The sequence below is a fragment of the Moschus berezovskii genome, chromosome 21 (genome assembly GCF_049115385.1).
Source record: "Moschus berezovskii isolate FMDL1 chromosome 21, NW_MosBer_1.0, whole genome shotgun sequence".
Taxonomy (NCBI): domain Eukaryota; kingdom Metazoa; phylum Chordata; class Mammalia; order Artiodactyla; family Moschidae; genus Moschus; species Moschus berezovskii.
In genome coordinates, this window is record NC_142480.1 from 11,390,455 (window position 1) to 11,412,052 (window position 21,598).

The 21,598-nt window shown below is 49.3% G+C and overlaps 1 protein-coding gene and 1 long non-coding RNA gene across 6 annotated transcripts; one reads left to right on the forward strand and one right to left on the reverse strand.

Annotated features, from left to right (window-relative positions):
- Nucleotides 1-8,968: 8,968 nt before the first annotated feature.
- LOC129550611 (uncharacterized) lies at nt 8,969-14,961 on the reverse strand. 3 transcript variants are annotated; one of them, XM_055418436.2, is made up of 6 exons: nt 14,808-14,961; nt 13,557-13,709; nt 12,528-12,656; nt 10,661-10,690; nt 9,688-9,849; nt 8,969-9,210 (listed from the first exon to the last, which is right to left on the reverse strand). In XM_055418436.2, the coding sequence occupies exons 2-6, from the start codon at nt 13,678-13,680 to the stop codon at nt 9,128-9,130; spliced, it is 528 nt and encodes a 175-aa protein (XP_055274411.2). In that variant the 5' UTR covers nt 13,681-13,709; nt 14,808-14,961; the 3' UTR covers nt 8,969-9,127. The 3 variants fall into 3 exon arrangements, with proteins under 3 accessions (XP_055274411.2, XP_055274410.2, XP_055274412.2); XM_055418435.2 differs by having other exon boundaries at nt 13,557-13,724; nt 14,808-14,954; XM_055418437.2 differs by having other exon boundaries at nt 13,557-13,706; nt 14,808-14,947.
- A 1,598-nt stretch (nt 14,962-16,559) lies between these two features.
- Nucleotides 16,560-19,158, forward strand: LOC148774490 (uncharacterized). 3 transcript variants are annotated; one of them, XR_016035694.1, is made up of 3 exons: nt 16,560-16,713; nt 16,782-16,884; nt 17,081-19,158. It is a non-coding gene; the product is annotated as an uncharacterized LOC148774490 (long non-coding RNA). The 3 variants fall into 3 exon arrangements; XR_016035695.1 differs by having other exon boundaries at nt 16,785-16,884; XR_016035693.1 differs by lacking the exon at nt 16,782-16,884.
- The last annotated feature ends 2,440 nt before the right edge of the window (nt 19,159-21,598 follow it).

The following is a 21,598-nucleotide window of genomic DNA, read 5'->3' on the forward strand; positions in this document are numbered from 1 at the left end:
GCCCCCAGCCAGGGATGGGTTTTAGTTTTGGGGGATAACTCCCCACCTCTAGAGGTCACATACCAGCTAAACAGATCTTCAAGAGTTAAACAAGCTTGGTTATTCTTTAGCTGTTACTATTAACACTAACAAATACCTGTAGCTAGACTTGCCCTTCACAAAGTTAAGCAACTGTCTGACTTCATATAAGCTGTATTCTGCACCTGGCATTCTTCTCTCCCTACACTCTCTTGCAACATTTCCCCTTGAGGGGGAAAAAAAAGGTCAGGAGACAATAAGCTGAGGGACACAAGACCCAGTTCCTCAATTCCCTAAATGCTGTGGCCATTTCGAAACCTTGCAAAAGGAAAAAGAATGATGATAGAAAACTTCTCCCTATTCCCAGGGAGGGGGTGCACAGTTCTTGAAGCCCTAGCCAACTGTGTTTCCCTTTTGCTCTTCAAAAATAAATAAGTAAATAAAGCTGCTCTTTTCTTTTGCCTCCAAACTCTATCTCCATATTTCCATTCTTCATCAGCAGACAGGGAGCCACGATCTGGGAAACACTACCCTCCACAAAGCCATGGGTCAAGGCCCTTGAGGGCGATCACACAAACCAGCGGACAGTCCCTAATTCTGTAGTTTGTCAGGGAAAGCCTGGCACAATTTCAATTTCCTTTTCTGCTGGAAAATTCGCATTTCCAAAGTCACTCAAGAGAGTCTGGTGGAAGCTGGCTGGTTAAGGGCTGTAATTGTTTAAGTGTATCCCTCCCCACCCTCAGGTCTCTTCATCACTTTGAAATTATTTGAGTTATTATGAAAGCTATTTTATCTCCCTGAACACAAGCTGATTGCTTGAGCAGGCAGCTGGGACAAAGCTGATGGGCAGCGAGCCAGGTAAAGGCTCCAGATCTCCTGGAAATAACGCACCAAGAAAATGTGAGTTATGGAAAGAAGCCCATCTTCAATAGCAACCGGAGTCAGGGACTTGGGGTCGTGTCTTACAGGTTCTTTCAACAACGTCTATAAAAACAGGGGCGGCAGTGTGACCTTTCTTGGAGTAGTGTATGGATTTTATGTGATGTGTCACGTGCAGTGTCTTAACCAGAGTAAATGTATTTTTACTATTGTTCACTGCTGCTCTTGTCCCAGTGCTTTCAGAATTGCTCTGGGGGTAAGAGACACCGAGTTTGATCTCTGAGTCAGAGGATCCCCTGGAGGAGGAAATGGCAACCCACTCTAGTATTCTTGCCTGGAGAATCCCATGAGCAGAGGAGCCTGATGGGTTACAGTCCATAGAGTCTCAAAGAGTCAGATACGACTTGGCATGCATGCATGAACATGGGGGTGGTTAGGGTGCTCCAGAGGTGTCTCAGAAGTTGCTGGGGGCACTCAGGAGGACGGAGGGTGGGGCTCCAAAGAAACAGAAGCCCTTTCCTCCCTCCCCCCAGGGCAGATCCCATGGACGTCTTGGCACTTCAGTCCGTATCCCCGCTGGGCCCGCTCCCCTTCCCCCAACTCCCTATTCCACAGTCTCAGACCAGCAATGGGGCCCCTTTGGCCCCTCGAGTCTCTCGGGGGGTGGGTGAGCCAGTGGTGAAGCTGTGATTCTGTCAGCCCCAGGGCTGCGGGGAAAGAGGAGAAAGGTCCAGAGACGCCAGGGTTGGGGGAGGGATTTATATCCACTTCCCTTTCATGTCAGATTTCCCAGGTGTCTCAGCAGTAAAGAGTCTGTCTGCAATGCAGGAAACATAAGAGACACGGGTTTGATCCATGGGTTGGGATGATCCCCTGGAGGAGGGCATGGCAACCCACTCCACTATTCTTGCCTGGAGAATCCCACGGGCAGAGAAGCCTGTCGGGCTACAGTCCATGGGGGTGCAAAGAGTTGGACGACTGAGCACAAACCCTTTCCTGTTTGAGCCTTCACAGATGTCGCATCATTGCAATAACAATAGAAATGGCGTTTCTTTCCTCTCCTGAGAACAATAGAAGTAAGAACAGGGAGTAGGCTAGAGGCGAAGCGTAAACAGGCCTGAAAGAATTAACCAGCCCCGCTTTCACTAGCTACTACTCTGTACCATTACTTTGCCAACCAAGGTCCATCTAGTCAAGGCTATGGTTTTTCCAGTGGTCATGTATGGATGTGAGAGTTGGACTGTGAAGAAAGCTGAGCGCCGAAGAATTGATGCTTTTGAACTGTGGTGCTGGAGAAGACTCTTGAGAGTCCCTTGAACTGCAAGGAGGTCCAACCAGTCATTCCTAAAGGAGATCAGTCCTGGGTGTTCATTGGAAGGACTGATGCTAAAGCTGAAGCTCCAATACTTTGGCCACCTCATGCGAAGAGTTGACTCACTGGAAAAGACTCTGATGCTGGGAGGGATTGGGGGCAGGAGGAGACGGGGACGACAGAGAATGAGATGGCTGGATGGCATCACCGACTCGATGGACATGAGTTTGAGTGAACTCCGGGAGTTGGTGATGGACAGGGAGGCCTGGCGTGCTTTGATTCATGGGGTCACAAAGAGTCGGACATGACTGAGCGACTGAACTGAACTGAATCTGTAGTGTCTGACTCAATCTGTCCTTCAGAAAGCTAACCTATCACCCTGATAGTATGTAAACCTGGGGTCCCCAAATCTCTGGGATCTAATGCCTGATGATCTGAGGTGGAGCTGATGTAATAATAATAGAAATAAAGTACACAATAAATGTAATGCACTTGAGTCATCCCCAAACCATCACCCACCCCACTGGCCCATGGAAAAATTGTCTTCCATGTAAACCATCCCTGGTGCCATAAAGCTTATGGACAGCTGATGCAAGTCACATCCTGCACTTGGTATTTGCTCTCTTTGTACTCTCTTACAGCAAATCAGCCCTTATGCTGCTGCTGCCGCTGCTAAGTCACTTCAGTCATGTCCGACTCTGTGTGACCCCATAGACGGAAGCCCACCAGGCTCCCCCGTCCCTGGGATTCTCCAGGCAAGAACACTGGAGTGGGTTGCCATTTCCTTCTCCAATGTGTGAAAGTGAAAAGTGAAAGTGAAGTTGCTCAGTCGTGTCTGACTCTTAGCAACCCCACGGACTGCAGCCTACCAGGCTCCTCCATCCATGGGATTTTCTAGGCAAGAGTACTGGAGTGGCTTGCCATTGCCTTCTCCGAATCAACCCTTATAGCTGTTTGCATTTCAGAAGGTCACAGGTCAATAACCCAGAGATAAATGGATCCAATTACCGGGCTGCCTGACACCAGCTGTGACTGTTTTGAAATAATTCGGGAAGAACAATGCAAGACATTCATTACTTTGAGCCAATCGTTTACCCTAAAATAACAAGACCCAAGCTACATCAGTTCCGTTCAGTTCAGTCGCTCAGTCGTGTCCAGCTCTTTGCAACCCCATGGACTTCAGCACGCCAGGCCTCCCTGTCCATCACCAACTCCCAGAGTTTATTCATGCTCATGTCCGTTGAGTCAGTGATGCCATCCAACCATCTCATCCTCTGTCGTCCCCTTCTCCTGCCTTCAATCTTTCCCAGCATCAGGGTCTTTTCAAATGAGTCAGTTCTTCGCATCAGGTGGCCAAAGTATTGGAGTTTCAGCTTCAGCATCAGTCCTTCCAATGAATATTCAAGGTTCATTTCCTTTAGGATGGACTGGTTTGATCTCCTTGCAGTCCAAGTGACTCTCAAGGGTCTTCTCCAACACCGCAGTTCAAAAGCATCAATTCTTCGGCGCTCAGCTTTCTTTATGCATAACTTCTTTAAATTTAAATTCTACATAAGTTCTTTAAATTCCCCTAGGAGGAGGGCACAGTTCTCGAGGTGATAGCCTGCTGTGTTCTCCCCTTGCCTGGTAGAGGAATAAAGCCATCTTTCAATTTCCTCCAAACTCTATCTCCGTATTTCTTTTTTTAAAATCGGGATATAGTTGATTAACAATGTGAGAGTTTCAGGTAAACAGTGAAAGGACTCAGCCACGGGTATACATGTATCCATTCTCCCCTCCTATCCAGGCTGCCGTATAATCTTGAGCAGAGTTCCACCTTCTGTACTGCAGGTCCTTGTTGGTTATCCATTTTAAATATAGCAGTGTGTACACGTCCATCCCAAACTCCCTAACTATCTCTTTCCCTCAACCTTTCCTGCTGGCAACCATGTTTGTTCTCTGTGAGTCTCTTTCTGTTTTGTAAATAAATTCATTTGTGTATTTTCTTTTCAGTTTCCACATATCAGGGATGTCACATGATATTTCTCCGTCTGACTTCACTCAGTATGTCAATCTCTAGGTCCATCCATGTTGCTGCAAATGACGTTATTTCATAATTTTTGATGGCTGAGTCCATTCTAAAGGAGATCAATCCTGGATGTTCATTGGAGGGACTGATGCTAAAGCTGAAACTCCAATACTTTGGCCACCTCATGCGACGAGTTGACTCATTGGAAAAGACTCTAATGCTGGGAAAGGTTGGGGGCGGGAGGAGAAGGGGACGACGGAGAATGAGATGGCTGGATGGCATCACCGACTCTGTGGACATGAGTTTGAGTGTACTCCGGGAGTTGGTGATGGACAGGGAGGCCTGGCGTGCTGTGATTCATGGGGTCGCGGAGAGTCGGACACGACTGAGCGACTGAACTGAACTGAACTGAACTGAGTATATCTGTACCGCATCTTCTTTATCCATTCTTCTGTCAATGGACACTTAGGTTGCTTCCCTGTCTTGGCTTTTAAACAGTGCTGCAATGAACGCTGAGGTGACTGTATCCTTTTGGATCATGTTTTTCTGTCTCTTCAGCATCAGTGGACAAGGAGTCAGGGATTTGGTAACACCATGACAGGCTTTGTCACAGGAGTGGCTCTCGTCAACTTGGAGACCGTATGAGGCCTGGATGAACCTTTCAACAGGCATCTCCTTCCAGATGTCAGAAGATGAGCAATTTCTTTTCTTGGGCTGGTCAGATTCCCAAGAAGAACCTTCCTTCCTCCATTTTGGATGTTGTAGGCTAGCTACTGGAGAAGGAAATGGCAACGCACTCCAGTGTCCTTGCCTGGAGAATCCCAGGGATGGGGGAGCCTGGTGGGCTGCCATCTATGGGGTCGCACAGAGTCGGACACGACTGAAGCGACTTAGCAGCAGTAGCAGTAGCAGCAGGCTAGCTACAGCATTCTCAGTTCCTGTCAATGAGGAAGACTGAGGGTCTCAGCCCTTATAAAGAGACTTTCATCCTCAGCTGAAGCTCCCGGTGCCTCCTGGCCCAGGGACCCCACCTCACCAAAACTAAACTTCCAGGAGTCTGCCAGAGGGGACCACCTGGGGGCCTGCCTGCTTCCTAAATAGACTTCCAGCCAGCCCTCTTGCTGCCAGTCCACCTTATTGCCAACCTGCAGTAGCACACACCACTCTGATGTCCAGGTCTCTGGGAGTCCTGAGGGCATAGTTGCCTCTTTTTCCCTTTATCCACTGACACCTTAAGATTCAACTTTGTTGGGACTGCCAAGTGGAGCCCCAGGTCCGTGTGACTTCCGCCTCCTAAATTATGTTGCTGTCATCTTCTTTCCCAGTCTCATTGTTGATATGGGTTTAAGCCTTTCTGTAGTCCTTTCCTGTTGTTTTAGTGGGATTTTGAGAAGGAGCAGGTAAAAGTAGCTCTCTTTATTGGACTGGTTTCTCTATTACTTGCAATCAAAAGATTCCCCTGTGTTCATGACAGTATGCGTTTGCTTATTGTAAAAGAAGCCCTCTTGACTTAAACAAGAGAGGTTTGTTTCTCTATTACTCAGTCATATAAGAGTCTCAGCCGGAGTGGTGGTTCAGCTCAAGGAGGCCCAGGCTCCTGCAGTCTTGTTGCTCTGTGAAGGAGTCTTTTGGGCCTAGAAGAGAAAACAACAGTCTCAAAGGCTCTTGCTGAATCACCTAACTTAGGAGAAAACAAAACAGAACTTTAAGTCCCACCCTGATGCTCCAGGCCAGTTGCATCTATCTGGGACTCATCACCCCCTGTCCAGAAACCTTCCACCCCCTACACCTGCCCGGAAGTCTTATCACCCCCTGCCCAAAAACTTTCCACTCCCTATACCTGCCCAAAAGACTTATCATCCCCTGCCCAACTACAAATGCCATCTCAACTAAAGCATACCCAAACCATCCCGCCTGATTAATGTTTTCCTTATCGCTTCCACAAACCTCCCTATAAATACAGAGCCTCCCTGATCCCTCTCGGCGCTCAGCCTGGTCGTTAGGCTGACTGTCGCCCCCTCCTTGCCTGAATAAATGTAACCTCCTTCTGTTGAGGTTGTCTTTCCTTTTTCTGCCTTGCCCGAACTATACCTTACATTCTGCCCTCCTTAAAATGCTGCTGTCACTTGCAGGGTGGAGGATGGTCACCCCCCTGACCACAGCAGAGCCCATGGGAAGAGGCCAAGAGGCAAGGCGGAGCCCCCCACTCCCCTTAAGGGCATGCCCAGAAAGTTGCATACATTTCCACTCACTTCCCACTGGCCAGACCCAGTCCTGTGAGCACTTCCCTGCAAGAGAACTGAGAATGCAGTCCTTGGCTGGGAATCATGTACCAGCCAAAGATCAGGGCTCTGACTTTTGCCGGATGGAAAGAGTAGTCCTCTGCCATGTTGATGACTACAGGAAGCCATCCTAGCTAGATTCCCACAGTGGGAATTTGCCCTGCTCCTCATGCCCTACTGAAACTGTACAACTCAGACGGGACTCAAATCCAGCCAAAACCCAGGTTGGGACTTGAATCCACTGTCTTTTAATTAAGATCACACACCTTGTCTCAGGACTTAGGGAAGCTCGGGTTCTTTATATTTCAGCACAGAAGGAATTCAGCAAGAGGCAAAGTGATAGGTAACAATGGATTTATTTAGATAGATACACATTCTATAGGCAGAGTATGGGCTCTCTCAGAAGGCAAGAGGCTGTGAAACGTGGGATGATTAATTTTTTTTTAATTTTACTTATTTGTGACTGTGCTGGGTCTTCACTGCTGTTTGGGGGCTTTCTCTAGTTGCTGTGAGCAGGGGCTACTCTGCTTGTTGGGAACTGAGATCCTGTCAGGCTGCTGATGGCGCCTAGGAGAGGGTATTCAGGGGTGTCGGGCCCGTGATAGGGTCACAGTCATATTGAAAACCCTTCAGTATTTCTCCAAAACACTCTGGATAGAATTCAAGCTTCCCTCCCCTAATATGCCTACTATGGTCTGAATGTTTGTACCCCCCTGAGAAATGGAGCATTTCCCGCCATATCAGTAAACAAGGATGTCACAGTCATCAGCGATTCCAGCCCTCCAGGGCAGCCAGGAAGGAGCAGGATACCTGCTCCGTCTGGCAGCATTCAGGCTGCAGCCCCTCCCTACAGTGAGCACTGAGGAACTCGGGATGTGAAAAACACAGGATACTGGCCCCAGAGAGCTGAGATGCATATGAAAGAAATGACTTCAGTAAGCCCAGACTCTTGCATCTTCCCATACATAGAAAAGCCCCATGCACAGGAAAGCACTAAATTTCTTAACTTGAGCTATCTAGTTTCTTTTAATTCACAGTACTTTGGATGTTCAGACTACCTGCCCTCTGTTACAAATTTCTGTATAACCTGACTCCTCCCCTCACCTTCTCGGGGCAGTTCTCTCAGGGTTACTTGAGATGCTGTCTCCTGCACTTGAAGTCCTAAGAATTGCCACCAAATAAAACCCAACTCTCAACTTTTAGGTTGTGACTTTTTTAAGCTGACAATGTCATTATAAAAGAGGCCATAGAGTGCTCTTCTGCCCCTGCCATCATGTGAGGACCCAGGGAAAAGTCAGTCACCTAGGAAACTAAATCTGCTGTAGCCTAGATCTCTGATTTCCCAGCCTCTAGTACTATGAGAAATAAATTTCTGTTGTTTATAAGCTGCCCATTTTACAGTACTTTTGTTACAGCAGCCTGAAAGGACTAAGACGGTACTGTTCTGTGCCTTCCTTCTGGGCATTCCTACAGCCCTGGCCCCTGGTGGCATCAGTGGACCAATGCCTGGAGGTCCAGACACCCAGCCAACTAGGAGTGCTGCTTCGGGAAGGCCAAATTCCCTACCACCAAGCCCAGTTCCTCTCCTATAGCACATGCTCAAAGATTTCGTGGAAAGAAGGGTTGAATCATCCCCTAAGTGAATTTCCTGATGTTTTGGAATGGAACCCATCCTTCTGATAAGGAGTTTCTAAAAGACCTTATACTGGGGTGAGAGGGTGATTAGAGACCAAGGCCCTGAAGTGGAAAGATCAGTGTGGGTGTGCTGTCCCTTCAGTCGTAAATGTCTCTTTGTAACCCTGTGGACTGTAGCCTGCCAGGCTTCTCCGTCCATGGGATTTCCCAGCAAGAATACAGGAGTGGGTTGCCATCTCCTCCTCCAGGGGAATCTTCCCAAGCCAGGGATTGAACCCACATCTCTTATGTCTCCTGCATTGCCAGGCGGGTTCTTTACCACTAGCACCACTAGCTGGGAAGTCAGGCCCCTCTGACAAATTAGGTTTCCTTTCTAGCTGTTGGGGGAGGAAAAAAGCCAAAGTACCGGACTTTGATTTGGGAAGGAAGTGGTGACATCCTGAGACCCTTGCTTTCTGAGCCTGAGGCAGGCCGGTTAGAAAACAGCTTTGAGTAGGGTGCCTGCAAATGAAGCTCCGAAGAGGAAGCTCTCTTCCATCCCATTCCTGACTTTGCATTGGCACTGGGCCTAACACCCACCCTAGCTGAGACCTTGGAGTTGATTTAAATGAACTCCCCATACAGAGAAGGGTAAATGCAGGCCCAGAGTGGAGGCGACTCCCCTGGGGTCACACACAGCCCTAAGCCAGGCAGGGGGAACCTCCAGTCTTCACATTTAGACTCAGTCGAACTCTGAGCACCCCAACACCATGTCACTCTAAGAGTGGTGAACCTTCCCCCCACCTGACTTCAGGCCAGCAAGAAGGAAGGGACGCAGAGGTGTGGCACAACTCGTTTTGTTTTGTTTTCACAACTCGTTTTTATTTCTCATTTTCCTCTGGGGGTGCAAGCGTTTGGCACCTGTCAACCGAGGACTGGGTCCCTCACTGCATCAGGCTGGCAGGCAGGACCCCACCTGGTCCTCTTCTCTGCCGAGGGAGTGACAGGGAACAGTTACAGGCCCACCAGTTTGGACACAAGGGTGGACCCAGTGAAGCCCAGCAGGAGTTTGGATGACAGGCAGAGTCCACTTGCTCCTGGGGGAGAAGCAGAGGGTGAGTAGAGTGAGGTGGGCAGGCTGGGGGGCGTCGGGCCCAGAGATCCCACCCTGAACCCTCTTCTGTTTCCCCAGCCCCCAGGGATCTCTGTTTGCGGGAGTGCTGCTGCAGGCAGGTACTCAAAGGCATGAACTCCGGTGATGAAGTCAGGAGCCGGGAGCTGCCTCCCACTCCAGGGAAGAAAGCTGAACCCCAGGTGGGAAAGAGATGCCCCAGCTAACCCAGAAAATCTGCTTTGGGCAGAGTCAGCCTGATCCCAGCATAGCTGCAGGCCAGAGCAACTTCCCTCCTTCCTATATCTGCTTCAGAGAAACCCAGAGAGAGAGAGGGACCACAGAGGCAATACCAACGGACAGGCAGACTTGGGGTCACTGGGGCTAAGGTCAGGGCCAGAGGCACTGAGGCTCCCGTCCTTCTCCCTCAGCCCTACGAGCAAGCCCCTCAGGGGACACTTACCCACGGACTGGAGAGTGGCCACCAGGCTGCCGGCGGCAATTCCGCCCCCATTGGCAATGGCAGATATTGACATCATCTTGGCCGCTAAGGAGGAGGCGGTGATTCCTGCACTGGTGAAGCCCACCATGCCCAGCACTGCAGGCACAGCCCCCACGGCGGAAGCTGTACAGGGAGAGGAGCTCGGGTGAGGGGGTAATGGATAGCCCCCTCCAAATGCACACATGACATCAAGCTTGTGGGGCTTTGGGAGGTCTGGAGAAGGTTAAGTCTGAGCTTGGGAGAGACTCCAGGAGGCATGGCCAGCAGTCAGGAGTCCAAGGAAGCCCCAGCTAATGGGGAAAGCAGAGGGAAAGGGCTGTGGGGTCACCGGAGACACGGTGCTGGCCCTCAGCAGAACCTTCCTCTGGAAAGGCCTCAGTTTCTGCCTTAGTAAGATGCTGGAACTGGGGAGGGGAAGGGGGGCATTTGCAAGCTTCCTGTCTTTGCTGAGGAAATCTTTAAGCAAATCTTACTGAGGGCCCAGCATAAAGCAAGGAACACATTCTGAGCCCCGCTTGGGTCCCAACTCGGGGCCTCCACGGCATCACTGCAGAGCTCTTGGAAGCCAGAGCCGTGGGGCTTCTCCACAGTGCGTCCCATGTGTCCAAACCGGGCACATGTGTCAGCCTACACAATCCTCACGGCAACCCTGAAAGAGCAGTCTTGGCATGTTTTTCAGGAGGAAAGCTGAGCTCAGAGGATTTCAAAGCCAGATCCAAGGTCACACGGTGAAGGGTCTGCAAGAAACCTGGACCACTGTTGGGGCTGCCTCCGCACGAGTTTCCATGGAAACTCCTCATTTCTCATTCCAGCGCCTCCTTCCCCACCATGGACAGGAGGCCTGGGGCAGGCTGGGGCAGGTTCAAGGCCAGTTGCTCCCAAGTCCCAGGGCCTGGGGACAGACAAGGGCGAGCCTGGCCTGGAAGAGACTCACCTCCGCCCACCACAGCTGCAGCAACCTTGGCTGGAAACCAAAAGAACATTCTGTGAGTGGACCTACACTGGCCACTGCCCCACCACTCCCTGACCCCACAATCCACCTACAGGGAGGGGGCTGCCCTAGCCTGGGAGACACAGGAAGGAAGGAGCCTGCCTGCTTCACCCAGAGAAGCAGGATTTCCTAAGAAGTGGCTCTCTGGGCCCTGATGTTAGTTCATCTGAAAGAAGGTCGGTATTTCATGAGTGTGGAGTGAAAATATTAGTCACTCAGTTGTGCCCGACTCTTTGCAACCCCATGGACTGTAGCCCACCAGGCTCCTCTGTCCATGGAAATCTCCAGGCAAGAATACTGGAGTGGGTAGCCATTCCCTTCTCCAGGGAATTTTCTGACCCAGGGATTGAACCCAGTTCTCCTGTATTGCAAGCAGATTCTTTACCAACTGAGCCACCAGGGAAGTCCATGAGTGTGGAAGTCAGAGGTATTACATAGCCTTCTCCTATCATTCAGAGAAAGCTCTTCAGACAGCAGTGAATCCTCACATAGAGAGACATGTTTCATTTTGCAGGACTTGACTGAAATCTGGGCAAACACTGTTGAATGCTTGAGTGCTACTTGAGAACAGTGCTGAAATGCCTTGAATGCTCCTGATTCTTCAAGGCCACACCTGTTGCCTCCTCCTCTGGAAAGCTGCCCCAGACTCTCCCAATCAGAACTATCCTTGCTTCCTTGTGGCTGGAGCCATTCACAGCATGGGACCATGGTTCCCTGAAACTGAGAGTTCCTGGAACTCCCTGGCAGAGGTCTTAGTCTGCGGCGGCCATAGAAGCCAAGACTGCAATCTTTAGGGCCAGTGTGGACCAAGAGTTCTAAAAACAACAAGGTGTGCAGGAGTGGGCTCAGCCAGCCTCCCAAGAAGAGAGCTTTGGAGTGACAGTTAAGGAAGTAAAGAGGGTATGAAAAATCAAACCCTAAGTGACCAGTAAGTAGGGCTTCCCTGGTGGCTCAGTGGTAAGGAATCTGCCTGCCAATGCAGGAGATGTGGGTTTGATCCCAGGGTTAAGAAGATACCTTGGAGAAAGAAATGGAAACCCACTTCCATATTCTTGGCTGGAAAATCCCACGGACAGAGGAGCTTGGAGGGCTCCAGGCCATGGGGTTGCCAAAGAGTCGGACGTGACTGAGTGATTAAACAACAACAAGGTGACCGGTGAGTCACCCAGCTGGGGTATGGAACTGGAGACTCAAGAATCAAGAGCCGATTAGAGTGTCTGAGGCTCAGTGTTACTGTTAGGGAGGAGGGAGGACGACAAGCTGGTCAGCAGCTTGGTGGACGTGGGCCCCGAAGCACAGACAGCCAGGGGAGAGGGTGCTGTGTTTCTGACGGCCTGTCTGCTGGGCTCACCCAGTGGTCACCCTTGGGGAGAGGGGCCTGGCCCTTCTGGGCTTTTCAGAACCTACCCTGCCCCGAGGCTTCCTCCCAGGCCTGGGCCTCTGCATTTCTGTTCTACTTCCTGTCCCAGGCTTGGATGCAGCCGCCATCCCCACCTCCCAGCCCAGGGCCCTTGGACAATGGTTCCTTCATTTGTGAATAAGAGGCCATATCATCTTCCTCTGGGGTTGTTATGAGAATTAAGTGAATTGCCAAATGTCAAGTGCTAAACTCAGGATATCACAGCATTTGATAAAATGGAGCTGTTCTGATTATTTCATCTTATGAATTGCTTCTCATATGCTGAAGAGTCCTCTTATTTCTGATCATAAGGAAGGATTACCAGCTGTGGCCAAGGTCCTAACTTTCTTATCCCACTCCTGTGCTGAGTGGGAGTCCAAGGAGGGATATATTTTACCCAGGGCTAGTTACCTCCTACTGGCAAAGTGCTCAGGGCCACAGCGGGGGATCCGAGCAGGCAGGAGCATTTCAGCGTCCCCACCAAGGATCCCAGGGTAGATGTGGCCCCGGCCAGGGCAGCGCTGGATGGCAGAGTGAGCCCTGAGAAAGAGCAGAGGGTGAATGCACGGGAGTCAGAGGTCAGGCAGCCCTGCCCCACCCCCACTTCCATCTTGTACTATTTGCATTAGCAGAGGTGGGGCGATCCCGGGGGTCCACCCCGGGGCACAGAAAGGGGAATGATGGCGGATGCACATGGGAGCACTTCGTGTAGCAATTGGAAGCAAGAGACACAGGCTCACCTATGGACCCTGATGGATCTCAAAAACAAAGTTCTCAGGGCGGGATTGGGGAATAGCAATAAAATGTGATATTCCACACACTCTTCTATAGGTAAATTAAAATGCGTGCAACAAAAAACAACACCTATTTTGCAAAAATATGAATGAAAAAGAGACGCACATTCAACATATTAGAAAGGTTGACTTGGGGAGGGGGAATTGCAATCAAATGGCGAGATAAAAAGTGAGACTAATTTAATAAAACCGAAGATGGGGCTTGCAAGAAGGAAATGGACCTGAATTGAAGAATTGTGTTTAAATCAGTGCTCTGGATTTGAAATCTAGCAGGGCAAACTTACAAAAGGCTGACTGGTCACTGGGGTAAAAACATAAAGGAGTTGAATTCTGGGGGTGTATCCCCGGGGAAATGAGAGCCAGAGAATGGGTCCCAGCCGCAGGGTCCCTTAGTCTAGACAGGAGAGGCAAGGGACCCAGATCCCCTGTACCACCCCCCCAACCCCCCATGTCCCCCATGTCAGAGTCTTGCCTCCCTCTGCCCCTTCTCAGAGAGAAAGCCAGGGCAGATACCCAAGGGGAAGGACAGGGGAGGGAGACGGGCTAAGGGCCACTCTCCCCGCCCAAGGCTCCTAGAGCAGGACCCTGTGTGCTCCCTGGCACCCCCACACCTGGCCCCCCACCAGTCCCTACCAGGAACACTCACCCAGGGAAGGAAGTCCTGCCAAGATGCTGCTGGAGGCTGCACCGCCCACTTTGGCCAGGCTACCTGCAGACAGTATCTTGGAAGCCATGTTAGAGACTAAGAAGGCAGCCTTGGTGAACTCCATGGCACCGAAACTGACCAGCACCAAACCTGCTGAAAGAGTGCAGCCTGGATAGGGGATAGGGAAATCAGAACTGGGGACATTTTCACTGTCCTGAAAAATCTCAAGGGGCTCCAGCGGGTAGAGAGGCTGCTCTGAGCTTGTGGAGAATGCGGGCTTGGGAAGGGCCCAAAGATATGGTATTGGGGTGACAGTGAGGGGAAGGCAGATTGGGGAGATGGAAGGAGATTTTACTTCCTGAGGTGGTCTGCTTCCCTCCTCCCAAAACTCACGCTTCTAGAACGCCCTTAAACCTCCATGGAGCCATTTAAAAGGTGCCAGAATTAGGAAATCAGAACCAATCACGTTTGTAAGGCATATGCCACAGGTCAAGTTGGTCAAGTTCTTGTTCTCATGCCCTCTCCTCACTAACTCATCAAGAAGAATGAAATCATCATCCCCATTTTATGATGAGAAAGCCTGGCACAGAGAGGGTAAGTGACTCATCCAAGGTCACACAGCTTTGCTTGGCAAAGTGCACAGGAAATGATACAGGTTTGCTGCTGCTGCTAAGTCGCATCAGTCGTGTCCGACTCTGTGCAACCCCATAGACGGCAGCCCACCAGGCTCCCCCCTCCCTGGGATTCTCCAGCCAAGAACACTGGAGTGGGTTGCCATTTCCTTCTCCAATGCATTCAAATGAAAAGTAAAAGTGAAGTCGCTCAGTCGTATCCGACTCTTAGCGACCCCATGGACTGCAGCCTACCAGGCTCCTCCGCCCATGGGATTCTCCAGGCAAGAGTACTGGGGGCTTCCAAAGCATGGGCTTGGAATGGCTCTGATTTGCCTCCTCCTATTGCTTGTCTCTTCTCCTGCCCATCTCAACCCCACCCAGCCTCAAGACTTGAGGTCACTCGGGCACGGACGAGGCTCGCTGCTCCCAGAGTCCGAGAGCCCAGGGACGGGTGGAGGTTTGAGTCCCTTCCCTCTGAAGACCCAACTTCTCTGACTGCAGCCGCCCAGATGAGAAGCAGGAGACAGTTCTCCCAGTGCATCCACAGGGGTCTCCCCTAGAGTCACCGAGCCCACCTGCTCCCCGAGGGTGGGGGCCACAGGAAGGAGCAGCCCCTGCCCACCCCTCCCTGTCTTACCCAGCGGAGCAGACTTTCTGAAGATGTGGACCTGACTCAGTTATCTTGAGCTTGGCTGAGTTCAGGGAAGATCTGAAGCAGGATGCTTACAGCAGCTTCGCAGATAAAGGAGGGGCAGCTCCCCTGGGATGCAGGCAGCCAATGAGATAGCTTTCATTTTCTCAGGAAAACGAAAGTCACACCCTGTTTTCTCCTCTCTAGGTAAGCCCACAGAACCCTTTGGATGCTTCCTGGACACTCCTCCCCCATGTCCTCTGCTTTAGCTCTTCTTTGAAGTTCTGAGATAATAGTAGATGATGCTAATTTCCTGAATTTTTCAAACGCTAAAACCACCACCAAATGGAAGAAATTAACTACTGGTGCCTAAGGGTTGATCCCCATCAGTGAATCAGAGAATTGTGCAGGAGCTGATCATATACCCTGGCCACCCCCTCCCTCACCTGGCCTTTAAAAAGGCTTCACTGAACCATTCAGGGAGTTTAAGTTTTGGGGGGACACAAGCCACTTGCTCTCCTTGAGCTGCCCTGCCATATACCTTTCTCTGCTTCAAACTCCAAAGTTTGGGTTTGTTTGGCTTCCATATGCCTGGGGCACATGAACTTGCATTTGAGAACACCTTCCCCAAGGAACCAACTGTTACTACACAGATCAGCTTTCTAACCACTTCCTGCTCCCAAGATCTTGCCAAGTGCCATTTAATTTCTCTGCTGCCTTTACTACAAATTGTTAAAATAGTTGTAGACAGTTGCTCTCCTCTTTTACACCTTACGCTTAAAATTTAAATATATAATATGAAATATTACAGAACATGAAATACTTTCAGGCATCCAAAAAGCTATAGATAATTAAAACAAACACTTCTCCACCCACCCCTGAGCCCAGGACTTCCAATGTTACAGATACAATTTACGTGACCTGAGAATCCCTTCTCATGTTCCTCCTTTCTCTGCCTTCTCACAGGTAGTCACCCTTGAGAATTTAGGGTTGATTAGTCCCAGGCAAGGGACTTTCCAGGTGGCACTAGTGGTAAAGAATCCGACTGCCAATGCCAGAGATGCAAGAGACACAGGTTTCATTCCTGGGTTGGGAAGATCCCCTGGAGGAGGAAATGGCAACCTGCTCTAGTATTCTTGCCTAAAGATTTCATGGACAGAGGAGCCTGGGGGGTCTACAGTCCATGGGGTCAAAGGGTCAGACACTGAGCACACACACACGGATTCCCAGGCATGGATTTATATCTTTAACACATACAAATATGCCCTGTAATTTTCTCGGAATTGATTGAACAGTCATTGCTGTTTCAACTGGGGTTCAAAGACAGGGAGCATGTCAATCACGTGCCAAGCACCTTGACCTTGTAACCTCTGCTGGAACACTATGCTAAGAAACGAGAACACTAGTTTTCAGAGAAGTAGAATGATGAGTTAGGGAGTTGAGATTGGAGAGGAAAGGGAGAAGGAGAAAGAGAGAATAGAGAGGCTTGGTGGCCAGTGCGTCCCTCCAAGTCCCAAGGGGACAGGAGGGCAAGTGGTTCTCCCGGCTGGACCTCAGTGGGACCCCCTTGGAAAGCTTGACGAGAATCCTTTGGAATTTGAGGGAAGCAATGACACGTGTCTCACTTGGGTCTACAAAGGCCAAAGGCAGGAAACTGGTGGGCAGGCCTTCCTGAGGAAGGAAGGGGACTGCTCTGGGGTGGGTGGGTAGCGGGAGCTGCCCCTTTAGAGTTCCTTACAATTTCCCATGGACCAAATGTGGAACCAGGCAGCAGAGCTGGAAGAGAACTCTCACCAACACTGCCCAGGGTGGAGGGGAACCCAGGACGGGCGCACTGCTGGAGGGCAGTGGCAGAGAACAGAGGCGGAGGCATCCGGCCCGGGGAAGCTTCCCCCCGTCAAGGACCTTGTAGGTAAGCGAACCCAGATGGCGGCAGGGTCTAAGAGCCTACAAAGAGCTGGGAGTTTGAATGTTTCCCAGCAGACGGTGCCAAAGACAGACTGACACAGCATCAGCAGAGTGCTTCTACAAAGGAACACTTCTGGGCCAGACTCTTATTTTGGGCCAAGCACTGTGCATTCAGGTACTAAGCATTTTCATCTTCACAACCACCCCATGAAGAGATACTGCTGTCCCCATTTCACAGATGAGCTGATGAGTCTTTGCCAACTCTGCATGGGGCCTTCTCATTTTATTCTTTACCTGAGTTCTCTGGACCCTTTCTCTTTCCCTGCCTCTGCCCCTGCTGCATCCATTTCTCCCTGTGATTCCACATCTAGGTAAGCACCCTCTTGGCTGAGTCTTTTGAAGACGGTTCACGCCCCATCGCCTCTCCAAGCCTCCGTGTGACCCTCAGGAACATACAGCCTTCCTCATACAGCCGAACTCCAACAGTCCAGTCTCTCCTCCCCTGCGCACTCACTGTGGACGATCCGCCCTGGATGGACCCAGCATAATCACAGGTCTCAAAAGTTCTTACACTGCCTATCCCAGGAGCTCCAAGAACAGGACCAAAAAAAGCTTAGGCATGCTCCAGGCCCCCGTCAAAGCTCCACCGGGACGGACGTCTCTGTCTCGCTAAGCCATGTGTCACAGCACTCAGCATGAGTGGGCACTCAGCACACATTGGTTGAAGGAATTCCTTTTAAAGCATCTTTTCCAATGAATCCCAAGCCCTCCCTTTGACAGACTGGATATGGGTACTAAAGGCTGATAGTCACAGAATTGTTAGCCCAAGGAGGCAGGGCCAGCAGCTCTCTCATAAGTGGGGGGTCCCTGTCTCCCACTGTTTTCAGCTTTGAAGTTTCCATTGAGATTCTTCCAAAGTAGGAAAGTTGTTTTTTTTTATTTTTTTTAAGATCCAGCTACACAAGTATTGGTAAAATAGATAAAGGCGACTTCACTTTCACTTTTCACTTTCACACATTGGAGAAGGAAATGGCAACCCACTCCAGTGTTCTTGCCTGGAGAATCCCAGGGACGGGGGAGCCTGGTGGGCTTCCGTCTATGGGGTCACACAGAGTCGGACACGACTGAAGTGACTTAGCAGCAGCAGCAGCAGCAAATATTGTATGGTATATGATTATCATGGAATGCCAAACAGTAGCTACAAATAATAGGAAAGACCTGTAGAACAGGAAAAGGCCAGCTGCACAATATGTGTGAGTCAAAACAAAATTTATCAATTAAAAGGCATATAGGAGGATTGCATTAAATGTTTTCTCTGAAGTTACCCTATCTCTGTGGCTCTCGCTCTCATCCTTCTACTTATCTATTCTCCATCAAGAGAAGTTGCTTTATATTTACTTAAAAATTTTTTTGGCTACACCTTGCTGCAAGCAGGATCTGTTCCCTAACCAGGGAATGAACCTGCTCCCTCTGCAGTGGAAGCACGGATAATTAACCCCTGGACCACCAGGGAAGTCCCAGAAGTCACTTTAAAAGGGCATTGAAAGTACTTATCATTTGCAGCCGCACTTATTTCTGGAAGTGGGAGTCAGAGACAGTGATAATGCGAAAGGATGGTTGTTAGATCCGAATCAACTTTAGCCTAGTCTGCAGTCATTTAGATTGTAAGAGCAGAATGCATTTATCAATGATTAATATTTCTCAGGTGTGAATTTTTTATTAGAATGAATATATTATTAGGTGAATTTTTACTAGGTAATTTTTAATAGACCTTATTTCCTAGAGCAGTTTTAGGTTTTCAACAAAACTGAGGTTCATAACAGAGGTTTCTCCTATATCCCCTGCCCCCGGCCACATGCACAACCTCCCCTGTTATCAACATGCTGCAACTCTTGATAATTCATTTGCAGTAAAATGTCAGTTTTCATTAGCAAGTAATGCAACCCCATGTAAAATTAAAAGTAAAAAGACAAAGGGGGGGGTGGGAGGCATCGGGACGTTGAGATTGACACATACACTGTCGATGTTACAGGGAAGAATAGAATCTTGTATCTGTTGTACCTGTTTCTTTAACTTTTGCTTCCCATTGCTTCTGTTCACTGAAAGGATAGTGTCCATACTTAATGTCCTGCCTCAGGGAACCCTGCTATTCTGCCTGAATGTAAAACCTAAGTGCCTGTTTATCAGGAAGATAACATGGCCCTTCTACTTGTGAATGAATAGCTGCAAGAAAGAAGAAATTAACATGTCCCCTCCCCAAAACTGATCATTCCAGGAGACATTTGCAAGATTAATGGCCTTTTTATTTTACATCCTCACCTTGCCCCCCTCCTCTGTGTTCTGTAAAAGAAACTGGCATCCAGACCCATTTGATGATTATTTTGAGACATCAGTCTGCCATTTTCTCGGTCTGCTAGCTTTCAGAATAAAATTGTACTTCTTGCCTCAACACCTCATCTCCAATTTATTGGCCTGTCCAGGGTGAGCAAAACAAGCTTGGACTCGGTCACACTGATACTATGTATAAAATAGATAACTAATGGAAACCGACTGTATAGCACAGCGAACGCTACTTAATGCTCTGTGGTGACCCGGATGGGAAAGAAGTCCGAAAGGAAGGAGATATCTGTATATGTGTGACTGATTCATTTTGCTGTACAGTAGAAACTATCACAGACTCAATGGACATGAATTTGGGCAAGTTCCTGGAGTCGGTGATTGGCAGGGAAGCCTAGAGTGCTGCAGTCCATGGGGTTGCAAAGAGTCGGACATGACTGAGCCACTGAACTGAGAAACTAACACAACATTATAAAACAACTGCACTCCAATAGAGATTGATTAAAAATAAAAATAAACATAAAATAAAAAGACAAAATTCTGCTGATGGCCTACCTTCCAATCCGTAACACTCTTCCCTATTCCCTGAAGAGGTAGGGAGTATTTAAAAAGGCAGAGAAAGACACAGCAAGCCTGGTTACGAGGCTGCTCCAGTTTTCCCGTAAGTACTGGCCCTTTAACAGAGGACAAACCTCATCTTGTCTGTAGGGCACAGTCACTGTCTTTGGTCACACAAGTGTCCTGTGTCCCTGTTCTCCTTGAAACGGGAACTTCCTTCTCTTTCAGATACTGGAGTCCCTGCCCTGACCCTGGGCTTGTCAGAGGCCTGACCCCTTCCTGCCAGCCTCCAAACGTGAGCCCAGAATGAGTGAAACCAATCATCATATACCATCCTTTGGGCTAAACTAACCGGCTTAGGAATAAATAGATGACTCCGTTTAGGATACTTCCAGGAACATTTACCAAAGATTTTTGGGAAAAGGGAAAGGTTTCCTTACTTATCAGCAGAAGGTTCATGAAAAAATACCTTTTAGGGGGAAGACCAGAATAAAGAAGCAGATAACCTCCAGAGCATGCAAACAGGCCTCTACTAAACCAGGAGCATGGCAGCCAAAGGATGGAGCTGATACCTCAGAAAGCAGATGTAACCCAGCAGGACTCTATGGGGCCTCCCAGGGACAGACCCCACCCCTGTGGCCTCTACTGTAGCTCCTCTCTGAGTGCTTTCCTGGTGGCTCGGGTGGAGAATAATCTGACTCCCAATGCAGGGGATGCTGGTTCGACCCCTGAGTCGAGAAGATCCCCTGAAGAAGGAAGTGGCAACCCCCTCTAGTATTCTTGCCTGGGAAATCCCATGGACAGAGGAGACTTGTGGGCTACAGTTCATGTCCAAAGAATTGGACGTGGTTTAGTGACCAAACAACAACAAAATTCCTCTCTGATGTACACAATAGTATCTCATGCATATTTCCTGAGGTTTTCAGCTGCAAAAATCCACCACCAAATGGAAGAGATTAATTACTTGATGACCATGAGGATGTAGCCTATAGTCCTACTGGCACCTAAGGACTGATAATGTTAACTGCCTTATTACCTCACCATAAACCAATCAGAGAACTGTACAAGAGCTAATCACATGCTCAGGGATGCCTTCCCTCACCTGGTTTTTAAAACTGCTTTGCTGAAACCCTATGGGGAGTTTGGGGGTTTTGGGGGCACTAGCCACCCATTCCCCTTGCAAGGCCCTGCCATAATCCCCAAACTCCATTTTGGTTTATTTAAGCTCATTGTGCCTTGGGCACACAATCTTTCATTGGGTAACACAGAGAGGAGGGTTAGGAAAAAACAGCCCCTTTTGGGTTCAGTGTTGAGCTTCTAATTCACACTTTGCCTGAAGCCAAATGACCTTTTTATTGTTCAGTTCAGCAAGCTAGTAAATTCTCTTGAACTCTGAGCCAGTGATAACCAAGATTCTATTACTTATAACTACATAAGCCTTAAATAAAGCAACACCTACTCCAAGCAGTCTTCCCAGACAACTACAATTACAATTAATGTCTGCCTTCTCTGTCCTCCATGTCATAAAGCTTGAATCTTTCAATGGATTACACACATTGTTTCATGTTATCGGTTAGTTATTGGTGGGTAACAAATGCCCCCCCCCAATATTTATTTAGCTCGTGATTCACTGGGTCAAAATTTTCAGTTCAGTCGCTCAGCTTTTGTCCAACACTTTGCGACCCCATGAACCACAGCACACCAGGCCCCCCAGTCCATCACCAACTCCCGGAGTCCACCCAAACCCATGTCCATCGAGTTGGTGATGTCATCCAACCACCTCATCCTCTGTCATCCCCTTCTCCTCCTGCTCTCAATCTTTCCCAGCATCAGGGTCTTTTCAAATGAGTCAGCTCTTCGCATGGGTGGCCAAAGTATTGGAGTTTCAGCTTCAACATCAGTCCTTCCAATGAACACCCAGGACTGATCTGCTTTAGGATGGACTGGTTGGATCTCCTTGCAGTCCAAGGGACTCTCAAGAGTCTTCTCCAGCA

What these genes read in the sequence shown, in the direction of transcription:
- LOC129550611 (XM_055418436.2), bottom strand. Translation starts at nt 13,680, where the DNA reads ATGGAGTTCACCAAGGCTGCCTTCTTAGTCTCTAACATGGCTTCCAAG. An exon ending in GGCAGGACTTCCTTCCCTGG is followed by an intron (nt 12,657 to 13,556) that starts GTGAGTGTTCCT and finishes GCTCTTTCTCAG; the next exon opens with GGCTCACTCTGCCATCCAGC. An exon ending in TGCAGCTGTGGTGGGCGGAG is followed by an intron (nt 9,850 to 10,660) that starts GTGAGTCTCTTC and finishes CTCCCTGTACAG; the next exon opens with CTTCCGCCGTGGGGGCTGTG.